This window comes from Diabrotica virgifera, chromosome 7, assembly GCF_917563875.1.
Source record: "Diabrotica virgifera virgifera chromosome 7, PGI_DIABVI_V3a".
Taxonomy (NCBI): domain Eukaryota; kingdom Metazoa; phylum Arthropoda; class Insecta; order Coleoptera; family Chrysomelidae; genus Diabrotica; species Diabrotica virgifera.
In genome coordinates this window covers 97,474,100-97,497,443 of record NC_065449.1, presented here as the reverse complement: position 1 = coordinate 97,497,443, position 23,344 = coordinate 97,474,100, and the positions used below count along the sequence as shown (strand labels likewise).

At 32.3% G+C, this 23,344-nt stretch overlaps 2 protein-coding genes across 4 annotated transcripts in view; both read right to left on the bottom strand.

Moving 5' to 3' along the window:
- Nucleotides 1–23,344, bottom strand: part of LOC114330751 (cGMP-dependent protein kinase, isozyme 2 forms cD4/T1/T3A/T3B) — a 1,273,893-nt gene that overhangs the window by 547,367 nt on the left and 703,182 nt on the right. The window contains exon 2 of one of the 3 annotated variants that reach the window (XM_050655749.1): nt 9,443–10,011. The exons of the other annotated variants lie outside the window; for them this stretch is intronic. Within the exon in view, the coding sequence (XP_050511706.1) occupies nt 9,443–9,855 (413 nt within the window). The 5' untranslated portion in view covers nt 9,856–10,011. The remainder of the gene's footprint in view (nt 1–9,442; nt 10,012–23,344) is intronic. 3 annotated transcript variants of the gene reach the window in all.
- Nucleotides 14,599–22,707, bottom strand: LOC126887856 (uncharacterized). The gene is made up of 8 exons (XM_050655751.1): nt 22,588–22,707; nt 22,350–22,421; nt 16,145–17,799; nt 15,905–16,077; nt 15,760–15,846; nt 15,543–15,614; nt 15,430–15,483; nt 14,599–14,815 (listed from the first exon to the last, which is right to left on the bottom strand). Exons 3-8 carry the CDS (start codon nt 17,551–17,553, stop codon nt 14,622–14,624), a joined length of 1,989 nt encoding a protein of 662 aa, XP_050511708.1. The 5' UTR covers nt 17,554–17,799; nt 22,350–22,421; nt 22,588–22,707; the 3' UTR covers nt 14,599–14,621.

The window sequence follows — 23,344 nt, the reverse complement described above, 5'->3', positions numbered from 1 at the left end:
ATGAAACAGTTCGTGAAGTATGCTTTTTGCGAACGCACGCGATTTTTAGAGCACGAGCGACAACGGAGCGGGTGCTATACATCGCGTAAGTTCGCAAAAAGTACTTCACGCACAGTTTCATACAATATTTTATCTACGATAAACAGAACTGCATAAAGCACATATAAATAATGCAGAAACACTCAGAATACTCAGAATTTGATGTACCATAGGGCATAAACCATCCACCCTCAAATATTTTCAGCCAAAGCATGGCTGTTGCCTACAATACCATGGCCAAGTAAATCAACCCCAATTTTGATAATACATAACCTCCTTAACGACTTGGCGGTTATATAATCTTTAAACACAATTTTCACAATAATCTTTTGAAAACGATTTCCGAAGTGGAAATCGAAACTTTTGGTAAAAATGTAATTGTCATTGCAATTGACTGGATAATTCCATATAAACACAATATTTGATACTAATTAAATTAAGAAAAAATCTTCATATCCGGAATTTATGGAATCTCGTATTTTGTAAATTACCTATAAAGGCCTGGATCCCGCGTACCAAAAAAAGTTTGTTAATAGCAAGCTGAAAATTTGTTAATAGCTTAACGGTGTCTAGTCGGACAAACTTTGATGTACGAGAATATTTTTGGACAGTAATAAAAGAGTTGCCACAACAGCAACGACCTCGTCGTCATCACTTTCCATTATTTACTATACAAATTTTATTTTTGTTACTTTGATTAATATATTAGTGTAGGGAACAGAGGTTGAACTTCGCAAACTCGACAAAAGTCCGGTTTTACTTTTTTTTCTGCTATATCAAGGGGTGCTTATTATGAGACTAACTTTTTCTTAAAAGATTTCGCCCCGGAACACCCATTTTCATCCCTTTAAAGGGGGTAGGGAAAAACCCAACGTTTAATTGTGGAACAGGTTACAAGTTTCGAATGTCAAACTACGTAAACGTCCTATGTATTTTGTCGGACAGAACTTCCAATTGATTTGTTACGTTTTCATTAAACTTCCATGCAAAAATCAGACAGCTATTTACCACCAACATAATTCCTGTCATTTGACATGTTCTACGTGTCGGACTTATTAAAACGCCTAACATATTTGTCGGACAAACTTTTTTCGTATATATAAAGTTTGCTATTAAATAAACTTAAAAACAACCTTCTAGTTTTCACAATCGTAAACTTGTCAGGTGACACGTTCCACAATTAAAATTTCCCATGTTTCAGTGTTCCCATACATCAAAGTTTGTCCGACTAGACACCGTTAAGCTATTAACAAATTTTCAGCCTGCTATTAATAAACTTTTTTTTGGTACGCGGGATCCAGGCCTAGTACCATTTGTATTTTACTAAAACCCAACAGGTTTTAGATAAAAAAACCCAAGGTTGTTCTATTCTTAATGTCTCATTTAAACTACTGGTTTTTAGGTATCCATTTTTGATTGGATCAAATTGAATAGATTAATTGATATATCGCTATGACATAATCGGCCGACATGAAAAAAGCTAATAGGTGGCAATTATTCAAATCAAAGTTATAAATTGGAAGTCCATTTTTTTGTATGCAAACTAACATATATCTAATTACTATTTACAGAAGAAGTAAGAAATCGCATGTAAATTGGAAGCAAACTTGTATTGCATATCAAACACCGTTGAATACATTAAATGAGATTACCATAAAAAAGGAGATTACTTTATATTCAGTTGTTTTTTAAGTCGACAAATTTGAAAGTAAATCCGATTATTCAACTGTAAAGTCGATGAAGTAGAATTTACCACAGTTATTAAACTTTAATACATATGGATAATGGGAGATGAAAAAGTTACTTGGACAGGAAATGAAAATTAACGTGTTCCATAAAATTGGCGGAACACTATTTTGATTAGGCATAACTTTTTTGAGAAATATGCTACGCAAATATACGGAAATAAATTTTATCAATTTTAATAGGAATATACTGAGTTATGAATATGTTTTATCTCTTTAGTATAAAACATATCTTAGTTATTTTTAATGACGTCTATTGAGTACCTAAAAAAATAAAACCTTTTGAAGGGAGAAAAGTTTTTTTTGCACAAAACAGAAACCCAAAAACAAAATAACCAAAGGAAATATCATCTAAGTTATAAGCAAAATATTATAGACATGTTTTGCAAGGGCCCCAACTAAGCCATAAGGAAAGCCGCACACCAAAGAAACATGAAACGTAAAACATGAAACATGAAACGTGAAACACGTTTCATGAAAATAAAACACTGCTAAACAAATAGAAGTCTGCCTACCAATGAAACAAGTGTGATTCATGCTCGTGAAACATTTTTATCTTCTGGAGGGCGCACACCAAAGAAACATGAAACGTGAAACACGTTTCTTGGAAATAAAACACTGCTAAACAAATAGACGCCCGCCCATCTATGAAACGAGTATGATCCATGCCCATGTAACATTTTTATCTTCTTGAAAGGTGTTTTATGAAATAGGTCGTGTTCTATTTATCGGTTTCAGTTTCATTGTTCTGGTCAATTAACCCTTCTTCTTCTTCAAGTGCCATCTCCGCGACGGAGGTCGGCAATCATCATAGCTATTCGGCCTTTGGAGACGGCTGCTCTGAAAAGTTCATTTGATGTACATCCGTACCATTCTCTCAGGTTGCGCAACCACGATATTCTGCGTCTTCCTATGCTTCTCTTTCCTTGAATCATTCCCTGCATAATCAATTGGAGCAAGTTGAATCTCTCTCCACGTGTAATATGTCCGAGATATTCCAATTTTCTGGTTTTGATTGTATTTAAGTCTTCCATTTCTTCTTTATTCATCTTTCTCAGAACCTCTTTGTTTGTGATGTGTTCTGTCCATGATATTTTCAGAATTCTTTTATATACGCACAAGTCAAATGATTCCAGTTTTTTCATTGCTGCCGCATTCAAGGTCCAAGCTTCCATTCCGTAAAACTGAGTCGAGAAAACGTAGCACCTAGCCAACCTTACTCTTAGCTCTAGCTTTAGATCACAATTAATTACGTGCGTAAAATGAATGCCGAACAATAATTTAACATTGCATTGATTTCTGTGGTGGAACAGAACGAATAGTTGTACAATTATAAAATGGAGAGGTACTCGAATAGACAATAACATAAAAATATCGTTTTTCTTTAAACCAGGACCCACAATAAAACAATGCCACAACAGAGCAATGACCTCGTCATTATCACTTTCTATTATTGACTATACAAATTTTATTTTTGTTTCTTGGATTAGTATCTAACATGAGACGGTTTCGTTATTTACAATTTATTTGTTTCATGTTTCACGTTTCATGTTTTATGTTTCACATTTCTTTGATGTGCGGCTTCCCTTAGACAGTAATAAAAGAGTTGCCACGACAGCAACGACCTCGTCATCACTTTAAATTGTCACTATACAAATTTTATTTTTGTTTCATGATTCACGTTTCATGTTTCTTTGATGTGCGGCCTGCCTAAGAGACAAAAAGTTTTATTTATATTGGCCACCTTGATTTGTTTAAAATCCTCTGAAAGATTTATACAGAGTTAAATTTAAAAACAGCTTATTCTTCATTTCGGTTCAGAGGTGATGCACCATCCCCATACGTATGTTTCGGTCTCTCCAGACGTCTTCAGTGGGGCCACATAAACACCGCTGAATCGAAACGAAATCAAGCTGCCTATTTAAGCAGAATTATGAAAATAATTATGTGTATCGGACGCTCTAGCTGTAGTGACATTTATTACACAGAAATGACGAGTTCCAGATCTAAATAATAAATCTGAAATGTGTACAATATTTTTACAATTCTGCTTAAAGCTTGGTTTCGATTCAGAGGTGCTCATGTAGCCCCACTGAAGAGGTCTGGAGAGACCGAAACGTACGTATTGGGATGGTGGATCTAGTGCGGCAGATTCGTGCAAATATTATAATTGTGCGTTTAATGATAGAAGCATATAATTTGTACCACATATACTACACATAAAAAGGTTCAAAATTAGATATGAGGTCATTTCAAAGTTTATTTTTACAAAAATGGCGGGCATTCAAAATGGCGACGATACATATGACATATGTGACTAATAGCACGATAACTTTTAAAGGACCAAATTTGATATATGGGTTCTTTTTTTATGTATAAGATCGAGCTCCTGAACCAGAAGAATCGGTTTACCAGAAGTTGTGTTTTTCCTGATTTTTTATGTAAAAATATGTTGTTTTTTTTTAATTCTTTCACCGTGTATATATTAATTATTCAAAAAGGTAATACCGGCATTAAAAAGAGCGTGAAAATATTTTTTAGGAAATATTTTGAACTTTTTAGTTATGTTAATTACCATGTATTAAATGCATAACTTATCTTCACATGTACGAATATGCGGCAGATTCGTGCAAATATTATAAGAATTATTGTGCATTTAAATATACAGCGTGTCTACTTGAGTTGGAAACATATGGGAAACTTTTTTATTATTAATTTTACGAAAAAAAGTTATTCTTTATAAAAAGTTCTGCATACCCCAAAACCTAAGATTCAATCATCAGATATCAAATTTTCTGAATATTATACGAGGTATGTCAAAAAATATGAACTTCGTTCAAGAGTAAAGTACCTTTATTTCTCTCAATATCGAAAATGCTTATTCTGAAAAGTTGTTTGGAAATAAAAACTAAGCTCAAATATGCAATTACATGCTTCTAATTGGAAAAAAATATTTTCCAAATTTTTCTCAAATTTATTGATACTAACTTCGTTTTGACTCATTACACATACGATAACTCTTTTATTATTACTTTTACGAAAAAAAGGTATTCTTTATAAAAAGCTCTGTAGGTCATAAGGCCGAAGATGCAACCAACAGATATCACATTTTATTAATTTTATACGAGTTATGTCAAAAAATATGAATTTCACTCAAGAGTAAAGTACCTTTATTTTTCATAATATTGAAAACAGTTATTAAAAAAGTTGTTTAGAACTAAAAACTATGTGTCAATATGCAATTACATCCTTCTAATTGAAATACTGTGAAATATAAAGGTGCTATAATATTGAGCGAATTTCATATTTTTTGACACACCTCGTATAAAATTAATAAAAGTTGATATATCATGGTTGTGTCTTAGATTTTAGACCATGCAAAGCTTTTTACGAAGAATAACTTTTTTTCGTAAAATGAATAATAAACGAGTTATCATATTTGTAATAATTAAAAACAATGTTGGGTATCCTTAAATTTGAGAAAAAAAATTTTTTTTTCAATAAGAAGCATGTAATTGCATATTTGATCTTAGTTTTTAATTCCAAACAACTTTTTATCATAAGAATTTTCGATATTGAGAGAAATAAAGGTACTTTACCCTTGACCGAAATTCATATTTTTTGACATACCTCGTATAATATTCAGAAAATTTGATATCTGATGATTGAATCTTAGGTTTTGGGGCATGCAGAACTTTTTATAAAGAATAACTTTTTTTCGTAAAATTAATAATAAAAAAGTTTCCCATATGTTTCCAACTCAAGTAGACACGCTGTATAAGCTTATATTTTGGACCACATATACTACACATATTAGGGTTCAAATTTAGATATGAAACCATCTCAGATTTTTTCTTTTACAAAAAAGGCGGCCATTCAAAATGGCGACTATACATATGTGACTAATAGCACGATAACTTTTGAACAAAAAGTCCGATTTCAACCAAATTTGGTATATGGGTTCTTTTTTGATGTATAAGATCGAGCTCTTGAACCGGAAGAATCGGTTTACCAGAAGTTGTGTTGTTCCTGATTGTTTTGTAAAAATATGTTGTTTATTTTTTCAATTCTTTCACACTGTATATATTAATTTTTCAAAAAGGTATGACCGGCGTCGAAAAGGGCGTAAAAATATTTTTTTTATGCATTTAATAAATGCATAACGTATCTTCACATGTAGGTACCTATGTGCGGCAGATTCGTGCAAATAATAATATAAGAATTATTGTGCATTTAATGGTAAAAGCATATAATTTGGACCACACATACTACACATCCAAAGATTCAAATTTAGATATAAGGCCATCTCAGATTTTGTCTTTTACAAAAATGGCGGGCATTCAAAATGAATTTGCCGCTCACAGGTACATGTGAATATACGTTGTGCATTTATTATATGGTAATTAACATAACTAAAAAGTTTTTCCTAAAACATATTTTTACACTCTTTTCAATGGCGGTATTACCTTTTTAAAAAATTAATATGTACAGGGTGAAACAATTAAAAAAGAAACAACATATTTTTACATAAAAACCAGGAAAAACACAACTCCTGGTAAACCGATTCTTCCGGTTCAAGACCTCGATCTTATACATCAAAAAACCTACATACACAACCTACATATACCAACCTACACACCAAACCAACATACCAATTTGGTTGAAATCTGACGTCTCGTTCAAAAGTTATTATGCTATTAGTCACATATGTATAGTCGCCATTTTGGATGCCCCCCATTTTTGTAAAAGGAAAAATCTGAGATGGCCTCATATCTAAATTTAAACCTTTATATGTGTAGTATATGTGGTCCAAATTATATACTTCTATCATTAAATGCACAATTGTTTCACATATCGGCCGCACTAATCACATCGGAACCGAAATGAAACATAAGCTGTCTTTTAATTTTTCAATTTACTCATTGAGTACACGGAATCAACTTTCGTTGAAATTTTTTCCTAGACGAATAGACGGAATGTGACTGCATATTGTAGAGTCCCTTTCGTCTTCTTTGTTCGTTGCCTCCTTGCCTTATAAATTGTAAAAGGCAGATATTAAGAATATTACCAGAAAGTGGTTCAGAATTTACAGAAATACATATCTCCAATTTTTGGTTATGTTTATGCACAATGTTTTGTTCGAATTCTTCCATGAAAATATTTGCTAGTAATGGAGATATGAAGAGCCCATAACTAATCCAAAATCTTGTTTGTAAAAATCATTATCTAGTTTAAAATAGGTGTTGTCTGTGGATAGTGTTTTTAGAGCTACACAACTATTAAAAATGCTATGGAAAACACCACAAGAAAGCCCCTATTAATTATCTCTTATATTGGGTCAATCCCAAGAAAAATTGGTAACAGTATATCACCGAAAATTCCATATAAACGAAGTCTTCGCCAAGAGTCATGTATCTCGTCTACACTGCTTAAATATAAATATGTAAGAGCCCTAAATTAATGGAAGAAAGGTGCAATGGAATGGGGATCTATCGACCTTGGAGATAACTATACAGGGTGGTTCATCTTATTCGCCTCGGTCTCTGTACGGAAAACCACTTGATATTAAAAAAAAATTCTTCACAGAAATATACAGGGCCTTTAATACTACAATCTAAAAATAATGTGAATTATACAGGGTGCTCCAAAAAGAGTGGTATATCAAAGTTATATTTTTTCTTATGGAATGCCCTATAGTATCTGATGATATTACTGAATTGACCTTAAAAAATAAGCTATACTCTCATAAGGGTTCCCTATACCTAAATACAGGGTGTTTTGATTTATTTCGATTTTTATGAAAATGTAAGGTTTAAAAAAAATAAATATCTACAAATCTAAGAATCAGTAACAAATTCTTTCTTGGATCTTAATAATAAACTTACTTAAACAGATGCTTATTTCAACAAAATTTCTTACAGGGTGGTCAAAATATGAGATTGTTCTATTAACAAATTCAAGCTGTAATAACTTACTTATTTTAAATAGAACACCCTGTATCTTACTAGTCTATCGCGTAGAAAATTTACGTAGCTTTCAATTTATATTAGGGTTTCCTATACCTAACTTTTACAGGGTGGTCAAAATATTAGATTGTTCTATTAACAAATTCAAGCTGTAATAACTTACTTATTTTAAATAGAACACCCTGTATCTTACTAGTCTGTCACGTAGAAAATTTATTTAGCTTTCAATTCTTATTAGGGTTTCCTATACCTAGCTCCCTTCGTTTTTTAAATATTTAAAGATTTCCTAATTTGTAAGCTTTAAAAATTATAATTAAGTACCTGTGTCGTGGTTATGTACAACACATCACCGACACCGGCAATATACTTAAATATCTTGGTCAAGATACTTTCGTTAATAAAATTCACATTTTTATCATTTAATCACACAGAGTGTTCTTATTTTAAATGACATGCTCGATATTATATTCTTTATAATGGAAGATATTTAAATCTCTTCAATTCCATGTAAACATTCTCAATACACATGTTATTCTGTAAATATAAATTCCCATGTTATTCTGTAAATACCCATTTTTACATATTTTTGTACAATAGGCTCGTTTTCGTCATAGTAGCCATTGCATTTAATTGTTTGTAATTGCAATTCAAAGATTCAAACAAAAAGTGGTGTTCTTAAATTTACTTAATAAACGTTGGATTAAGATATGGAAAATACTTATACGGAATTAAATATAATTTAAATATCTTCCAGAATACGGCATCTAATATAGGGTATGCAGTTTAATATAAACATATTATTCAATGTCACATGTAGGCCAAAAACACCGTGTGATTACATGATAACAATGAAAATTTTATGAATGACAGTATCTTGTCTAAGTATATTACCGGTGTTGGTGATGTGTTGTACATGTTGTACATAACCACGATATATTTACTTATTTACTTAAGCTTACACATTAGGAAATCTTTTAATATTTAAAAAACGAAGGGAGATAGGTATAGGAAACCCTAATAAGAATTGAAAGCTAAATAAATTTTCTACGCGATAGACTAGTAAGATACATGGTGTTCTATTTAAAATAAGTAAGTTATTACAGCTTGAATTTGATTAATCGAAAAACCTCATATTTCGATCACCCTGTAAGAAATTTTGTTGAAATAAGCATCTGTTTAAGTATGCTAAATAGTTTATTATTAAGATCCAAGAAATAATTTGTTACTGGTTCTTAGATTCGTAGATATTTATTTTTTTCTAAAACCTTACATTTTCATAAAAATCGAAATAAATCAAAACACCCTGTATTTAGGCATTTAGGTATAGGGAACCCTTATGAAACTATAGCTTATTTTTCAAGGTCAATTCAATAATGTCATCAGATATAGGGCATTCCATAAGAAAACATATAACTTTGATATACCAGTCTTTTTTGGAGCACCCTGTATAGCTCACATTATTTTTAGATTGTAGTATTAATGGCCCTGTATATTTCTGTGAAGAAATTTTTTTAAAATATCAATTAGTTTTCCGTACAGACACCGAGGAGAATAAAATGAACCACCCTGTATAACATAATGATGTTACAGTGTAAATTTAGTTTTAATTTAAATTTTCAATACGTGTTATTTCATAACACAATAGTGCAAAATATATCGTTCAGACCATTTTTATTAATAAAATCAACTTACCGAGTACTCTTCGGAACTTTTATAATCTGCATACAAACTTCCTTACTCAAAGGCTCCGCACTAATAGCTTGTCTCTTTGTTCTATGTTCTTGAACACTGGGCTCTCTACTTCGATTAAGATTAATTTGTTTGGTGATTATTTTATGAGTCAACGGTTTCACTACTTGTCTAAATTTATCGATTTCATTCTGTAGATGCTTAATCAAGCAGTCTTTACCGTCTAATTCTTTTTCTAACAAACATATTGTCTCTTCTTTGAGCTTAAGCTCTCTATTTTTTTCGTCCAGAAGACGTCTAAGTGAAGTAATTACTTCTGACTCTGCATGTGCGGGCATTTCGTTATCCACAATGCTCGCCTCGGTCCCTATTTTATTTCTGTACAAAATTTTGGTGATGAAGGTGTAGCAACTCATTTGGTAGTGGTACTAATTGATGATTGGTTCCATATTGAATATACTGGCACTTGCACTTTAATTTTTTTATTAATTTACTCTGGATACCACTAAATTTTGTACATACACTTTTTTGAACGTATAGTATAAATAGTTAATTTTTGAACGACACTTATCCTAAAGAATACAACATTACATTTTTATGGTCTTTTGTTTAGTAATCAGTACATACCTCCAAACTTTCAAAAAATAGTTATATAATAGTAAATATACAAACGAAGTTTTTCTTCTGTATGAGTTTTCCAAGAATAGACAAAAATATTTATACATTTTATTTATATAAAATTGTTCCAACGGATCTTTGCACAAACGTAATGATTGATTTTCAACAGACTAAATCAAAACATTAAGTGAAATGTACTGTAAATGTAATTATGTATTAGGAAATTGCTATTATCCCGGTGGACGTATTTTATAAAGTTATTTTATTGAAGTGTTTGATCTTTTTTCACTATTCAGGAGATTGATGGACTCAACAATAAACAGCTAGAGCGTCATACCGACTATTACTAATATAAGCTAAAGGCTAAATCTTATCGGGGAATCAAAATTATTCAAAATGTATTTATGTAGGTATCATAAAATGTAGTTATCATCTTCTAAAAGCGGAAGTACTGTTCCCCGGAATGAAATCTCAAAAAAATCTAAATCCACGAGAACAAGGTGGAAACAAATTGGCACCAAAAAAGAAATACAACCTAGAAGGCTTACAACAAACAAGCATAAGAACGTTATACGAAAAGCGACTGGACGAGAAACTGAAAGGACAATATACATTTATAAATACGGAACATCTTCATACACATATAACACAATGTATACACGAAGCTGCATATGAGGCATTGGGGGAGTACAAAGACAACATAAGAAATAAACCATACTGGTGGGACTTAGAAATAGCCACCGAAATAGACGATAAGAGAGAAAAATACCGGAAATATATGAGTACACAGAAAGATTCCGATAAGGTTTTATACAAAGAAGCACAAGCAAGAGTGCGGAAAAAAATCACACAGAAGAAAAACGAAACGTGGACAAACAAATGCAATCAACTTAACGCCTATATAGGGGGGACAAGAAACACAGAGAGTTGGAAATTCCTTAAAACGTTGAGAACAGATACCAAAAGGGATATAATAACACCGATTACTCTGGAAAAGTGGGATGGCTATTTCAAGCAGTTACTAGTAGAAAATAGAGAAGATTTTATTAAAAACGAAGATCACGAAAGTTTCAATGTAATTGTCAGTGGCTCACCGATTCGGTTAAGACTGGAAGAAGTACGAAATGCATGCAAATCCCTAAAAAATAGAAAAGCGTCAGGGCCTGGCGACATAGCACCAGAACTGCTCAAATACGGTAGCAACACCCTGTATGAATACCTAAGAGATCTATTTAATAGATGTATGAATGGCGAAGTCATACCAAAAGAATGGCAATTGTCTGTAATTTCTACAATACACAAGAAAGGCAGTAAAAATATATGCGATAATTACCGGGGAATATCTGTCACAAGCACCATCAGCAGAGTTTACGGAAAAATTATCAAAAATAAAATAGAAGAAGAATACAAGGACTTAGAGGCCGAAGAGCAAGCCGGTTTCCGCGCTGGCAGATCCACCACTGACCACCTATATTGTGTAACACAGTTAATAGACAAACAAATAGCCTACAATCAAGAACTGCATTTAGTGTACATAGACTTAAAAAAAGCATACGATACTGTACCACAAAGTAAACTTTGGGAAGCCCTCGAAAAAACTAACATCAGTCTGAACCTCATTAAAGCTGTAAAAAATCTATACCAACATATTATAGCAAAAGTTAAGCTAGGCAAGGAAATCTCGTCAGGATTTGAAGTGAATAAGGGTCTTAAACAGGGCTGCTGTCTATCGCCGACACTATTTAAAATATATTTAGAGCAAGTTTTGAAATCCTGGAAAAGGAAATGTAAGAATATGGGTATACCGCTAAATGATGATAACATGCTATACACTCTATGTTTTGCGGATGATCAGATTCTTATGGCCCAGGATTATCACGATATTGAATATATGACCCGAAAAATCATAGAAGAGTACCGGAACTGGGGTTTAGAAGTGAATACCAAGAAAACGGAATATATGTGCGTTGGAGGTATACAGCAGGATCTAGCGTTGGAAAATGAAATAACTATTAATCACTGTCAGGAATATAAATACTTGGGTCTTACAATTACACAAGATGGAACGTTGGACAAGAATATCCAAGAAAGGTGCACACAAGGAAGGAAAGCTATCGCATTATTGAACAAAATCCTATGGGACCAAAGTACCTCCAAAGAAAATAAACGTAACATCTATAACAGCATTGTTAAGAGCATTATAACATACAGCAGCGAAGTTTGGCCACTTAAAGAAGAAAAATCCGAAAATATGCTCAGAACAACTGAAATGGACTTCTGGAGAAGATCTGCTGGTATATCAAGAATACAAAAAATCAGAAATACAAGAATATTGAAGATAATGGATGTAAAGCATACAATAATGGACGATATAAAAACAAAGCAACTAAGATGGTTTGGCCACGTACAACGTATGGAAGAAGACAGATTACCCAAGCAAGTGCTACGATGGGCACCAAAAGGACGGCGGAAGAGAGGAAGACCTAGGAAAAGCTGGATAGAAGGAATCCATAGGGAAATCGGAGAAAGAGGCTTGAACGAAGACATGTGCTACGATCGAGAGCAATGGCGATTGGGAATCGGAAGACGTCGTAGAACGTTATGAACCGATTATATATATATATATATATATATATATATATAAACAAAATATGCACAAGATGGAATGCAATCATAGACACGTGTTTCTGACTTATTAGTCGTCATCAGTATGATATAGCTAACCTCTCCTTGTTATATATATATATATATATATATATATATATATATATATATATATATATATATATATATATATATATATAGATTATAAAAATACAAATTTAGAGCAAGTTTTGTATATATATATCAATACAAATTTTTTTAAGTAATTAGGGAATTAAAACTTGAGACTGTCATTGTCGGATTTGCCGTAGACTTACGCACCTTCTATGTCTAGGTCTCGAATGTTGTTTTTTGATTAGAATGTGTCTAAAGATATTCAACCTCTTGTCTTTACCGACGAGCCCAGAGAGGTTGAAGAGGGCGAAACACATTTCTAAGAACTGGTGTTTGGATCTTTGATTCTATTCGAAAAATTTTTCCCAGCCCGAAATGGTGGATGTGTGAATTGTTCGTAAGGGGATTTTTCCACATTCTCTATTTCATCTATTTGATTTCGTACGAGTGGTCGTTAAACCAATAACCTTGGATCTTTGGTTCACTGAGTGTGTTTCAAAGATCTACATCTTATGTTTTTAAACATATATTTTACTTACTTTAAGTAATTAGGGAATTAAAACTTGAGACTGTCATTGTCGGATTTGCCGTAGACTTACGCACCTTCTATGTCTAGGTCTCGAATGTTGTTTTTTGATTAGAATGTGTCTAAAGATATTCAACCTCTTGTCTTTACCGACGAGCCCAGAGAGGTTGAAGAGGGCGAAACACATTTCTAAGAACTGGTGTTTGGATCTTTGATTCTATTCGAAAAATTTTTCCCAGCCCGAAATGGTGGATGTGTGAATTGTTCGTAAGGGGATTTTTCCACATTCTCTATTTCATCTATTTTATATATATATATATATATATATATATATATATATATATATATATATATATTTATATATATATATATATATATATATATATATATATATAGACGTACACACCGGCCATGTGAGTCCCATTTTGCCATATGCTGCGCACCGTCCGAGACCCGTTTTGACCATGCGAGACCCTTCAGCGGGACTCGCATGGTTTTATCGTGTATATCGGTTGCAGAAGGTCCAACTTATCCAAAAAAACTGATCAACAAAAAATTTTTTTTGGACTCGGAAGTCTGTTTGCTATCGCAAAATATATGGAATTTAGTTCATAGAAACGCACCATAGGCGGCGCACAGGTAGACTGTATGTAAGCTGTATGTCCATCCGAGACCCAGATTGATCAAACATTATATGCGAGACCCAAAACCCGGCAACATTGCTTTGTTATAATTTACTAAAGGAATTTCATTTGAACTTTATTTTAGCCAGGGCCGCGATTCAAAAAGAACGACTGTCCGCCATATTTAAAGACGGCGTAAATCGTGTAGCCGAGAAGCAGAATCGCGGGACTGATATATTTTGTCAGAAGGCTACTTTTCACCAGATTATTGATTACGTATTGGTTGTATTCGGTGGGATTTTGTATTGGATTAAAGAAGGGCTCCCGCCATTCTTTAATACCGCTAAGTTGGAAAAAAAAACGTTTGTGCGATGAAAAAATTTAAAGTTGTATGTATTTTTTAATCCACATTATAAAAAGATAATAAAATACAAGTCCAAAAAATGTTTTAGGGGTGGACAACCCTTATCATCTAGGGGGATAAAAATCGGTCGAACCGTTTCAGAGGAGTTTGGGAACGTACTTTATGACACAAGAATTTTATATAATATAAGATACTATTTTATTAATCATATTTTTGTTAAGAATCTGATTTGCTAGATTAAATGAATTTTTACCGAAAAATATATATCAAACGAAATCGAATTAAAACACAAATGTTTAAAAACACGTTATTTAATAAAAAACTTCACAAAAACTACACTCTGTAAGAATTGTAAACAAACGTTTTAATTTTTACCCAATCAATTGATTGAAAGTTTTCTCCAGCTTTATTTTTTTTTAATTTCTGTACGTCTGCTTTTTTCGGAACCCTTTTTTCTTTTATGAATCTTGTAAAGTATTTAAGCATAGTTTGTTTGTCCTTTTCGGTCCATCGGTGCCTTGCAATCGCTAAAAAAAGTTAATACATAAATAGTTATTTATGATATAAGTGTTAAAAGTACACGTTTAAGGCACGCATGTGAAAGTTTGCAGAATGAGCTATAGCAAGTTCTGCAATTCACATGAGTGCCTTAAAAATGTACTTTTTAACACGCATATCATACAATATTTTTTCTACAAACGTAATTACAGAACAATATCTACAAAAACTTTTACTTGAACTTGACTGACATTCCATTTTTTATATTTTTTGACATTACATCAAAATTGTCTATACGGTCAATACGAACTGCAGTGCCTTAAAAATATTTTAAAGCACTAGTGCCTTAAAGTAGCATTTTTAACGCACGCATGGAGTGCAAAAAATTGCATTTTTAACACGGTTGTAGAAAAAAAATAATACTTAAAAATTGTAACAAAAATATGCCGTAAATTAGTTATAAAATTTGGAAAGCATTTTTAATTTTAACAAAAACAGGTAATTGTCCGTTTACAAATAAAATTATTATATTAAAGTTTTTTACGAATAAATATTTTTTAAATCCTATTAGGTAATAAATGTATTATTAAATTAAAACAATTGTATTACGAGTAGCAGAGTAATAGTTATCTAAAGAAATTACCATTTGAAGTGCTTTCGGTTTTTTCAGTAGTTGGCACCTCCTTTCTTTTTGTAACTAAAAAAATCAAATAATACATGCATTTTTTCGATATACTCTTATTAAAACTGCTTTACCTTTATTATTTTGCATTGGATGCGTCATTTCATCGGTAAATAACTTTCTTTTACCCTTCGACGAAACTTTTTCTGCAAATTAATAATAATTAGTTATTTGTTACTTTTAAGTAGAAAACTGCTTTTAAGAGTTAGGAGCTACTCATCTTTTTTTTTCATTTATAACATTTATTGTAATGATTTTTTAAGACTTCGTTTATAATAATCTTTTACCTACCATTTTTATTAGCTTGTTCAATCTTTTCGTCGGTTACATCGCTAAAATTACTTTTAGGACTCCAAGAATGAGTAGGCTCTGTTAATTCTAAAAAATGGATTATTAAACTTTTAGGCAATTACCAATGCGAGTACACTAATTCTACCTTTTTCATTTATTTCATTTACTTCTGTTTCTATGTTTTCAATTTCCAAGTAGTCATTTTCTTCTATATTGATATCGTCTAAGCTCTTTCCTTTGTAAATATTAACATCACCTTTATTCAAAGCGATCATTAGTTTGGCTATTTTTGCAGTCTGGTATAGATCTTGAGGAAGTCTAAAAAATATTACAACTATTAATTATGCTAATATAATAATAAACCACTTTAACAAGATTGGCTTACCTATACCATTCTTCATGGGTTTTTTTTGTATGGCCCATAAAAATGGCTAATTGTTCCATGTCAGTATTATTAATGTCCATAATCTGTAAAATTGTTGCAGTCTGTTTTCGAAATTTGGTAGAAGTTAGAGAGTTGGGATCCTTTGCCCCACAGTTTTGTGCAAATTGTTTAATTACACTTGTTCCATGAAACCAACCTTTCGACGAATTTGGATTTGCAAATATGTATTTATTATCTTCTGGAATTAATTTTATTTTTTCCCTTATTTTAATCATCAGCTCAATTTTCTCGTTTAAAAAAGGAGACATTAAAATAGCTACAGGTTTGCTACCTTTTCCACCTGTAATAATTCTTCTAAAGTTTCTACACAATAGTTTTTCTGAAACAGTTAAACTTTCAGCAATTTCTTTTTGAACACTGGGCTCCGCAAATGATCTTTTGTAAGTAGAAATTTCAAGGTATTGAATCTCACCGATGCGGTTTCTATTTAGTATTAAAAGAAGGGCCATTATTCCTTTTGCTAAGGTTTTATATAAAGGAAGTAAATCATTTTTGTCATTTTGTTTCCCCTCCTTTTCTAAAAGTTTGTTTAATTTTTTGGCACTGTCTTCAAACTGATTTTTGACAAAATTATTAAACTTAATTACGTCACTTGTCACCGGAAGTATTTGGGGTTTTTCCCATTGCTGTTCTTTCATTGTTTTAAGGGCTAATGAAGAAATTTCATTGGCCCAACTGGTCTCTAATAATGTTTTTAAATCTCGAATGCTTTTTTTTTCCTCATTAGGGTTTTTAAAGGTAAATAATGGGGATTTTTTTAAAATCATTCGATTAATTATATCGCATACTTGTTTTAAAGTGGTACCCATATGAAGTGCTAATGATGAAGATTTAAAGCTTTTATCGGCATTACTAAATCCCGAAATTACTTTTGTGGCCGTAACTAAATCGTCAAATAATTCTGGTTTCATAGCATCAATTAGGTTCTGAACAGGTGTGAACTCTCTAAGAGCAATCAAAAGTCTTGCTAATTCTCTCATTTTGTTGGACGTTACTGTTACAATTTGCTTTCTTTTATGTTTTTTAAGATGATTTTCCCCGAATAAACATATTAAAATATCATTTTTTGCGGTGGCGCTTATTTTATCTGCTTTCATAATGCAAAATACCTCTTTCTTTAATCTTGACTGTGATAAAAAACTGTTTTGGCAGCGAGAAGCCGCTAAAAATGTTTGGGATTGAGTTAAGGCATTTAGTCGCCCACACTTTGTACCAGTGTGTTTTTCTTGGCATTTTTTAGCATGCTTATAGAAAAAAAATTTTTTGTACACCCCAGAACAGTTTTCGCAAACAACAAAATGGTCAAAGTCTAATGCTTGGGCTTCCGTGGGCCTTCGAACAGCCACCATTTTTTTTTCTTCTCTAAACAAATGAAAATTTCCTTCCTTGCGTAAAGAATCCCATAAGGTTTTCCTTTCATTAGATCCTTTTGGAAAAGATAAAATCTTTTTTACTCGACTTTCGTCAGCATGATTTCTTTCCAAATGTCTTGCAAAATGACTCACTTCTACGAAACAAATTGGACAGAAATTCTTTCTATCCCAAACTCTGTTTTTTCTATGTGAAAGGGCAACAATGGAATTATTAGTTTCGATCTAAAAAAATTAAAAGTAAGACTGTAAAAAAGTACATTTTAAAACTAAATTTAAACAATTTAAATTAATTAAAAAATTACAAGGGACAGGCCCGCGCCAAACACACTTGGCGCCCTTGTGCATTAAATTACTGTGCGCCTTCACCTATTAGGCCAGGGTAGATCCTGTTTCGAGATAAAAAAAAATTTAACAGCATTATGCATACTTTATTTTGTAATTATTCGTTTAAGTACTTGAAGGGAAGTGGATCGGGAGGAAAAAAAAATTGAATGGGGGTTGGTGGGGGTGGTTTATAGGGGTGAAAAATTTGCCTTGCGATTTCCGGCTTAGGTTCACAATTTTTCTAATAACATTGAACGTAAAAGTTGTAGATATTAAAAAAACAAACAACTTTTGTTCTATGTATTTTTCAACATAACCTCAAAATTTACGAGAAAAATGCCAAACACCACTTTTTCATGTTCTTCGGTGTAACTTTAACAAAAATTATTTAAATTTAACCAAATTCCGGGAAATATACCTTTTTGCATCTAATATTTTTTTTTATTTTTTTAATGGCGGATATTGAACGGTTTCCGAGAAATTTCAATCGAAAAATTTGGTAGCTCAAATTGAGCTTTTTAACTTTTGTAGGTGGGCATTATCTTCGTTGAAATGTGTACTTTCGAATGAAAAAAAAGGTCACCTTAAGAAAGAATTTTTTTGAAAATCGCAAAAAAAACCGAAAAAACCGGTTTTTAGGTTATAGAATTTAAGTGATCGTTATAATTTTGAAGTTATTTACTTAAATTTCGGTTCAAACTTTGTAAACATAGTTATTTATAAACAGTTTTCAATTATTTAAACACGATCAGTTAATAAAACTATTGTTTTAACAATATTTTTGCATACAATTTTTTTGCAAAATTGACATGTTTGCTTGGAAAATTTTTTTTTGTATTTAAAAAAACAAATCGAAAGTATTACATATATGCAATTTTATTAAAAAGGCGATAGCTTTTGAGTAAAAATTCTTTGAAAATTTTAAAAAGTGGTAGACTAGTATAACTTTAGGTTTTTATGTGTTCAGGACCGTAGAAATAAAAAAGAACGTAATTTTAATTTTTTTTATTCAAAATTTTGTACAGATGTTTTAATTACAAAATTAAAAATGAAAACTTGTTACACGTGCACTTTACAAAAAAAATTTGATCAATTTATTTGTGCCTACTTCTTTTTGGAACTGGTTCATTAAAATTTTCAACGAATTTTTACTCAAAATCTATCGCCTTTTTCATAAAATTGCATAGAGTACTTTCGATTTGTTTTTTTTTAAATACAAAAAAAAATTCCAAGCAAAAATGTCAATTTTGCAAAAAAAATTTTATGCAAAAATATTGTTTAAACAATAGTTTTATTAACTGAACGTGTTTAAATAATTGAAAACTGTTTATAAATAATAACTTAAAATTATTATAAATAATGTTAACAAATATGTTTTACAAAGTTTGAACCGAAATTTAAATAAATAAAAAAATGAATAACCACTTTCAATTTCGTTGCAAAACGAAAATACAGCCGAACCATATCCTAGTCCAATCAGAGAGTGCTGCAAGCACCTCTACCGGTTTCGAAACTTATTAGTCTCTCATCAGGAGGCACATATGCTGCTCTCCCCGATCCAACCAAAACAAACCCCAGCGTGCACTCCCGAATTGCAACGAACGAAATGGCATAGATGCCCTAGCGGCAACTGCTAGCAAAAAGACGTAAGTTTTCACTCTAATGGCATATAGAATATCCCACCAGAATGAAAACAATGGGAACCTTCTCTGGTTACACCTCCGAGGCTTCTACAATTTGCAAGCCATACGGATGCTGAGACTAAGGAAGATGAGGGAATTCTACAATTTACAATTCACGTCCCATCTGCTCAGCACGGTAAAGTTCCAACGAGAATGGTTCCCTTCGTACTCCAACAGAGTAAATGTAAATCAAAAATGAATAACCACTTTCGTTGCAATTCGGGAGTGCACGCTGGGGTTTGTTTTGGTTGGATCGGGGAGAGCAGCATATGTGCCTCCTGATGAGAGACTAATAAGTTTCGAAACCGGTAGAGGTGCTTGCAGCACTCTCTGATTGGACTAGGATATGGTTCGGCTGTATTTTCGTTTTGCAACGAAATTGAAAGTGGTTATTCATTTTTGATTTACATTTACTCTGTTGGAGTACGAAGGGAACCATTCTCGTTGGAACTTTACCGTGCTGAGCAGATGGGACGTGAATTGTAAATTGTAGAATTCCCTCATCTTCCTTAGTCTCAGCATCCGTATGGCTTGCAAATTGTAGAAGCCTCGGAGGTGTAACCAGAGAAGGTTCCCATTGTTTTCATTCTGGTGGGATATTCTATATGCCATTAGAGTGAAAACTTACGTCTTTTTGCTAGCAGTTGCCGCTAGGGCATCTATGCCATTTCGTTCGTTGCAATTCGGGAGTGCACGCTGGGGTTTGTTTTGGTTGGATCGGGGAGAGCAGCATATGTGCCTCCTGATGAGAGACTAATAAGTTTCGAAACCGGTAGAGGTGCTTGCAGCACTCTCTGATTGGACTAGGATATGGTTCGGCTGTATTTTCGTTTTGCAACGAAATTGAAAGTGGTTATTCATTTTTGATTTACATTTACTCTGTTGGAGTACGAAGGGAACCATTCTCGTTGGAACTTTACCGTGCTGAGCAGATGGGACGTGAATTGTAAATTGTAGAATTCCCTCATCTTCCTTAGTCTCAGCATCCGTATGGCTGGCAAATTGTAGAAGCCTCGGAGGTGTAACCAGAGAAGGTTCCCATTGTTTTCATTCTGGTGGGATATTCTATATGCCATTAGAGTGAAAACTTACGTCTTTTTAAATAAATAACTTCAAAATTATAACGATCACTGAAATTCTATAACCTAAAAACCGTTTTTTTTCGGATTTTTGCGATTTCCAAAAAAATTCTCTCTTAAGGTGCCCTTTTTTTTCATTTGAAAGTACACGTTTCATCGAAGATAATGCCTACCTACAAAAGTCAAAAAGCTCAATTTGAGCTACCAAATTTTTCGATTGAATGTATAGTGTCATTTTATGAAAAAGTGAAATTTCTCGGAAACCGTTCGATATTCGCCATTAAAAAATTTTAAAAAAATATTAGATGCAAAAAGGTATATTTCCACCAAATTTGCTTAAATTTAAATAATTTTTGTTAAAGTTACACCGAAAAACATAAAAAAGTGGTTTTTGGCGTTTTTCTAGTAAATTTTGAGGTTATGTTGAAAAATACATAGAACAAAAGTTGTTTGATTTTTTAATACCTACAACTTTTACGTTCAATATTATTAGAAAAAATGCGAACCTAAGCCGGAAATTGCAAGGCAAATTTTCCACCCCTATAAACCACCCCCACCGACCCCCATTCAAAATTTGTTTCTTACCGATCCACTTCCCCTCAAGTACTTAAACGAATAATTACAAAATAAAGTACGCATAATGCTGTTAAAATTTTTTTAGAATTGTGACTATTTTGAGAGGATCTACCTTGGCCTATATACCGCTTTTCACAAAATTTTAACTATGCACGTTTAAGAACGACAATCATAAATAACAGGTAAATGACGCTGGCCTATTGCTGGGCTCTGGGTTCATAATCCATAATCCGCCCTTCTGGCTAGTGGGAACAATGGTTAAGCATGCTGTCCTTGACTATTGAAGGAGGACAAAGATGTTTTCGTGCATAAACGTAAATTATGTATTTAACCTTTAACTACACGCGCTGGCGTATTTTGTACGCCAGATATAAGAATTCTACTGCACATATATTAAAAAATTTAATTTTTGACCTTGTTTATCTATCTAACCTGTCACTGGAATGTGATTTACAATTTGGTTTTAGTTTCGTTATAATCGGCGTTCTGAGAAGATCATAATTTACAGTTTGTTGGTGGACAATAATAGGTGGACAGTAATTTGTTGTTTCCGGTGGTGGTCAATATACACCACGATTATAATAATCTAAGTAGTAATATAAGTACATATTTTAATTGTTTTTTAGTCATTATGGCACAAAATATATTTTTCTTTATAAACAATACTTTTTCTCCTGTAAAAAAAGCACATTTAAAAAAAAATTATTAGTAATTTTATTTATCATGGAATCCAGTTATTCCATGATTCCAGTTATAAATCCCAATTGGCTTACTGAGAAGGAACTCCAAGTATTCACTGATGCCGAATAATGTTTATAACAAACAACTAAATGTATTTCTTCAAAAAAAAAATAAACAAATCCGCTGTTTTTAAGTGTATTTTCTTGTGGCGTATAAAGTACGCCACGCGTGTAGTTATGTTATAACTTGATGCGCGTGTAGTTAAAGGTTAAGATAGTTCTTGCGCTTTTTGTTATTTAGCCAAAAACCCGGAGCGCCTTTTCATAAATATATATCACTTATATATTATATCACGTATGGACAGAGCGGCCCTGACAAGGGATTCCCAATGACTGCTAATAATTATTAACCTAATAATTCTTTAACTTACGTTAGAAATATGGGGCTTTTCCGAGGGTTCGTCCTTTGTTAAAGTTGATTCAGGGCAAGTTACGTTTATGGTCTAAAATTAATAACACACAATCAGTAATGTCTATAAATAAATAAAGAATTACATTGAGCAATATCTTTTAAAATAAGTATCTACTTGTCATTTTGTATTTTACTTAAAATAAGGATTTATCCAATACTTTTTTGAACTGATTAAATATGTCGTATTAAAAAATTACCTTAAAAATTGGAATAATAGTTTCCTCTTCCCCTCCCTCAGACTCTATTTCCGTTTCGGGTACATATGAGGATGTGTCACGTGACTCGCTAAAGTCTTCATTGTCTTCATAGTCTCTATGGTCAGTAGTGTTGCCAGGTCCGATTTGTTTTTAATCGGTACATAAGCAAAAACAAATCGGGATTTAGGGTTGTAGATCGGGACAAATAAACATCACAAGCCCAGTAAATGACCGTTTTGGAGTGTAATTTTCGGAGTCAACTTCGAATTGCATGAAAATCTGGTTTTAGGTTCTACTTACTGTCTACTTCAAATTTGAACTTGTACCGTTGGTTGCTTTTACTTGGGGGGTGACAGTTACCCCTTCTCGGGGGTAAAAAAACGCGCGTTTAAAGTAAGTCCCAAAATGGATCAACTGACTAACTCTAAAAAACTTTTGTTCTATATAATTTTTAAACTAAGTCAATAATTTTCGAGTACTTAATTTCATCGAAAAAAATATTCTTAGCAAAAATGTAGCTTTTAAAAAAGCAAAAAAATTGTTATGTTCAGAAAGTCTATAAAACCAGCAAAAGCAAAGTTGTAGCTCATCAAAAATACGTTATTATTCGTCAAATTCCAAATCGAATTTTTCAACTTGAAATAACTAAGAAATTAAGCAAATTTTGGGCAAAACCTATTTAAATTTTTTAAAGTGTTTAAAAAATCTTTAATTTTGTTTTATATAAAAGTCTCTAGCATTAAAACTAAGCGAGTTA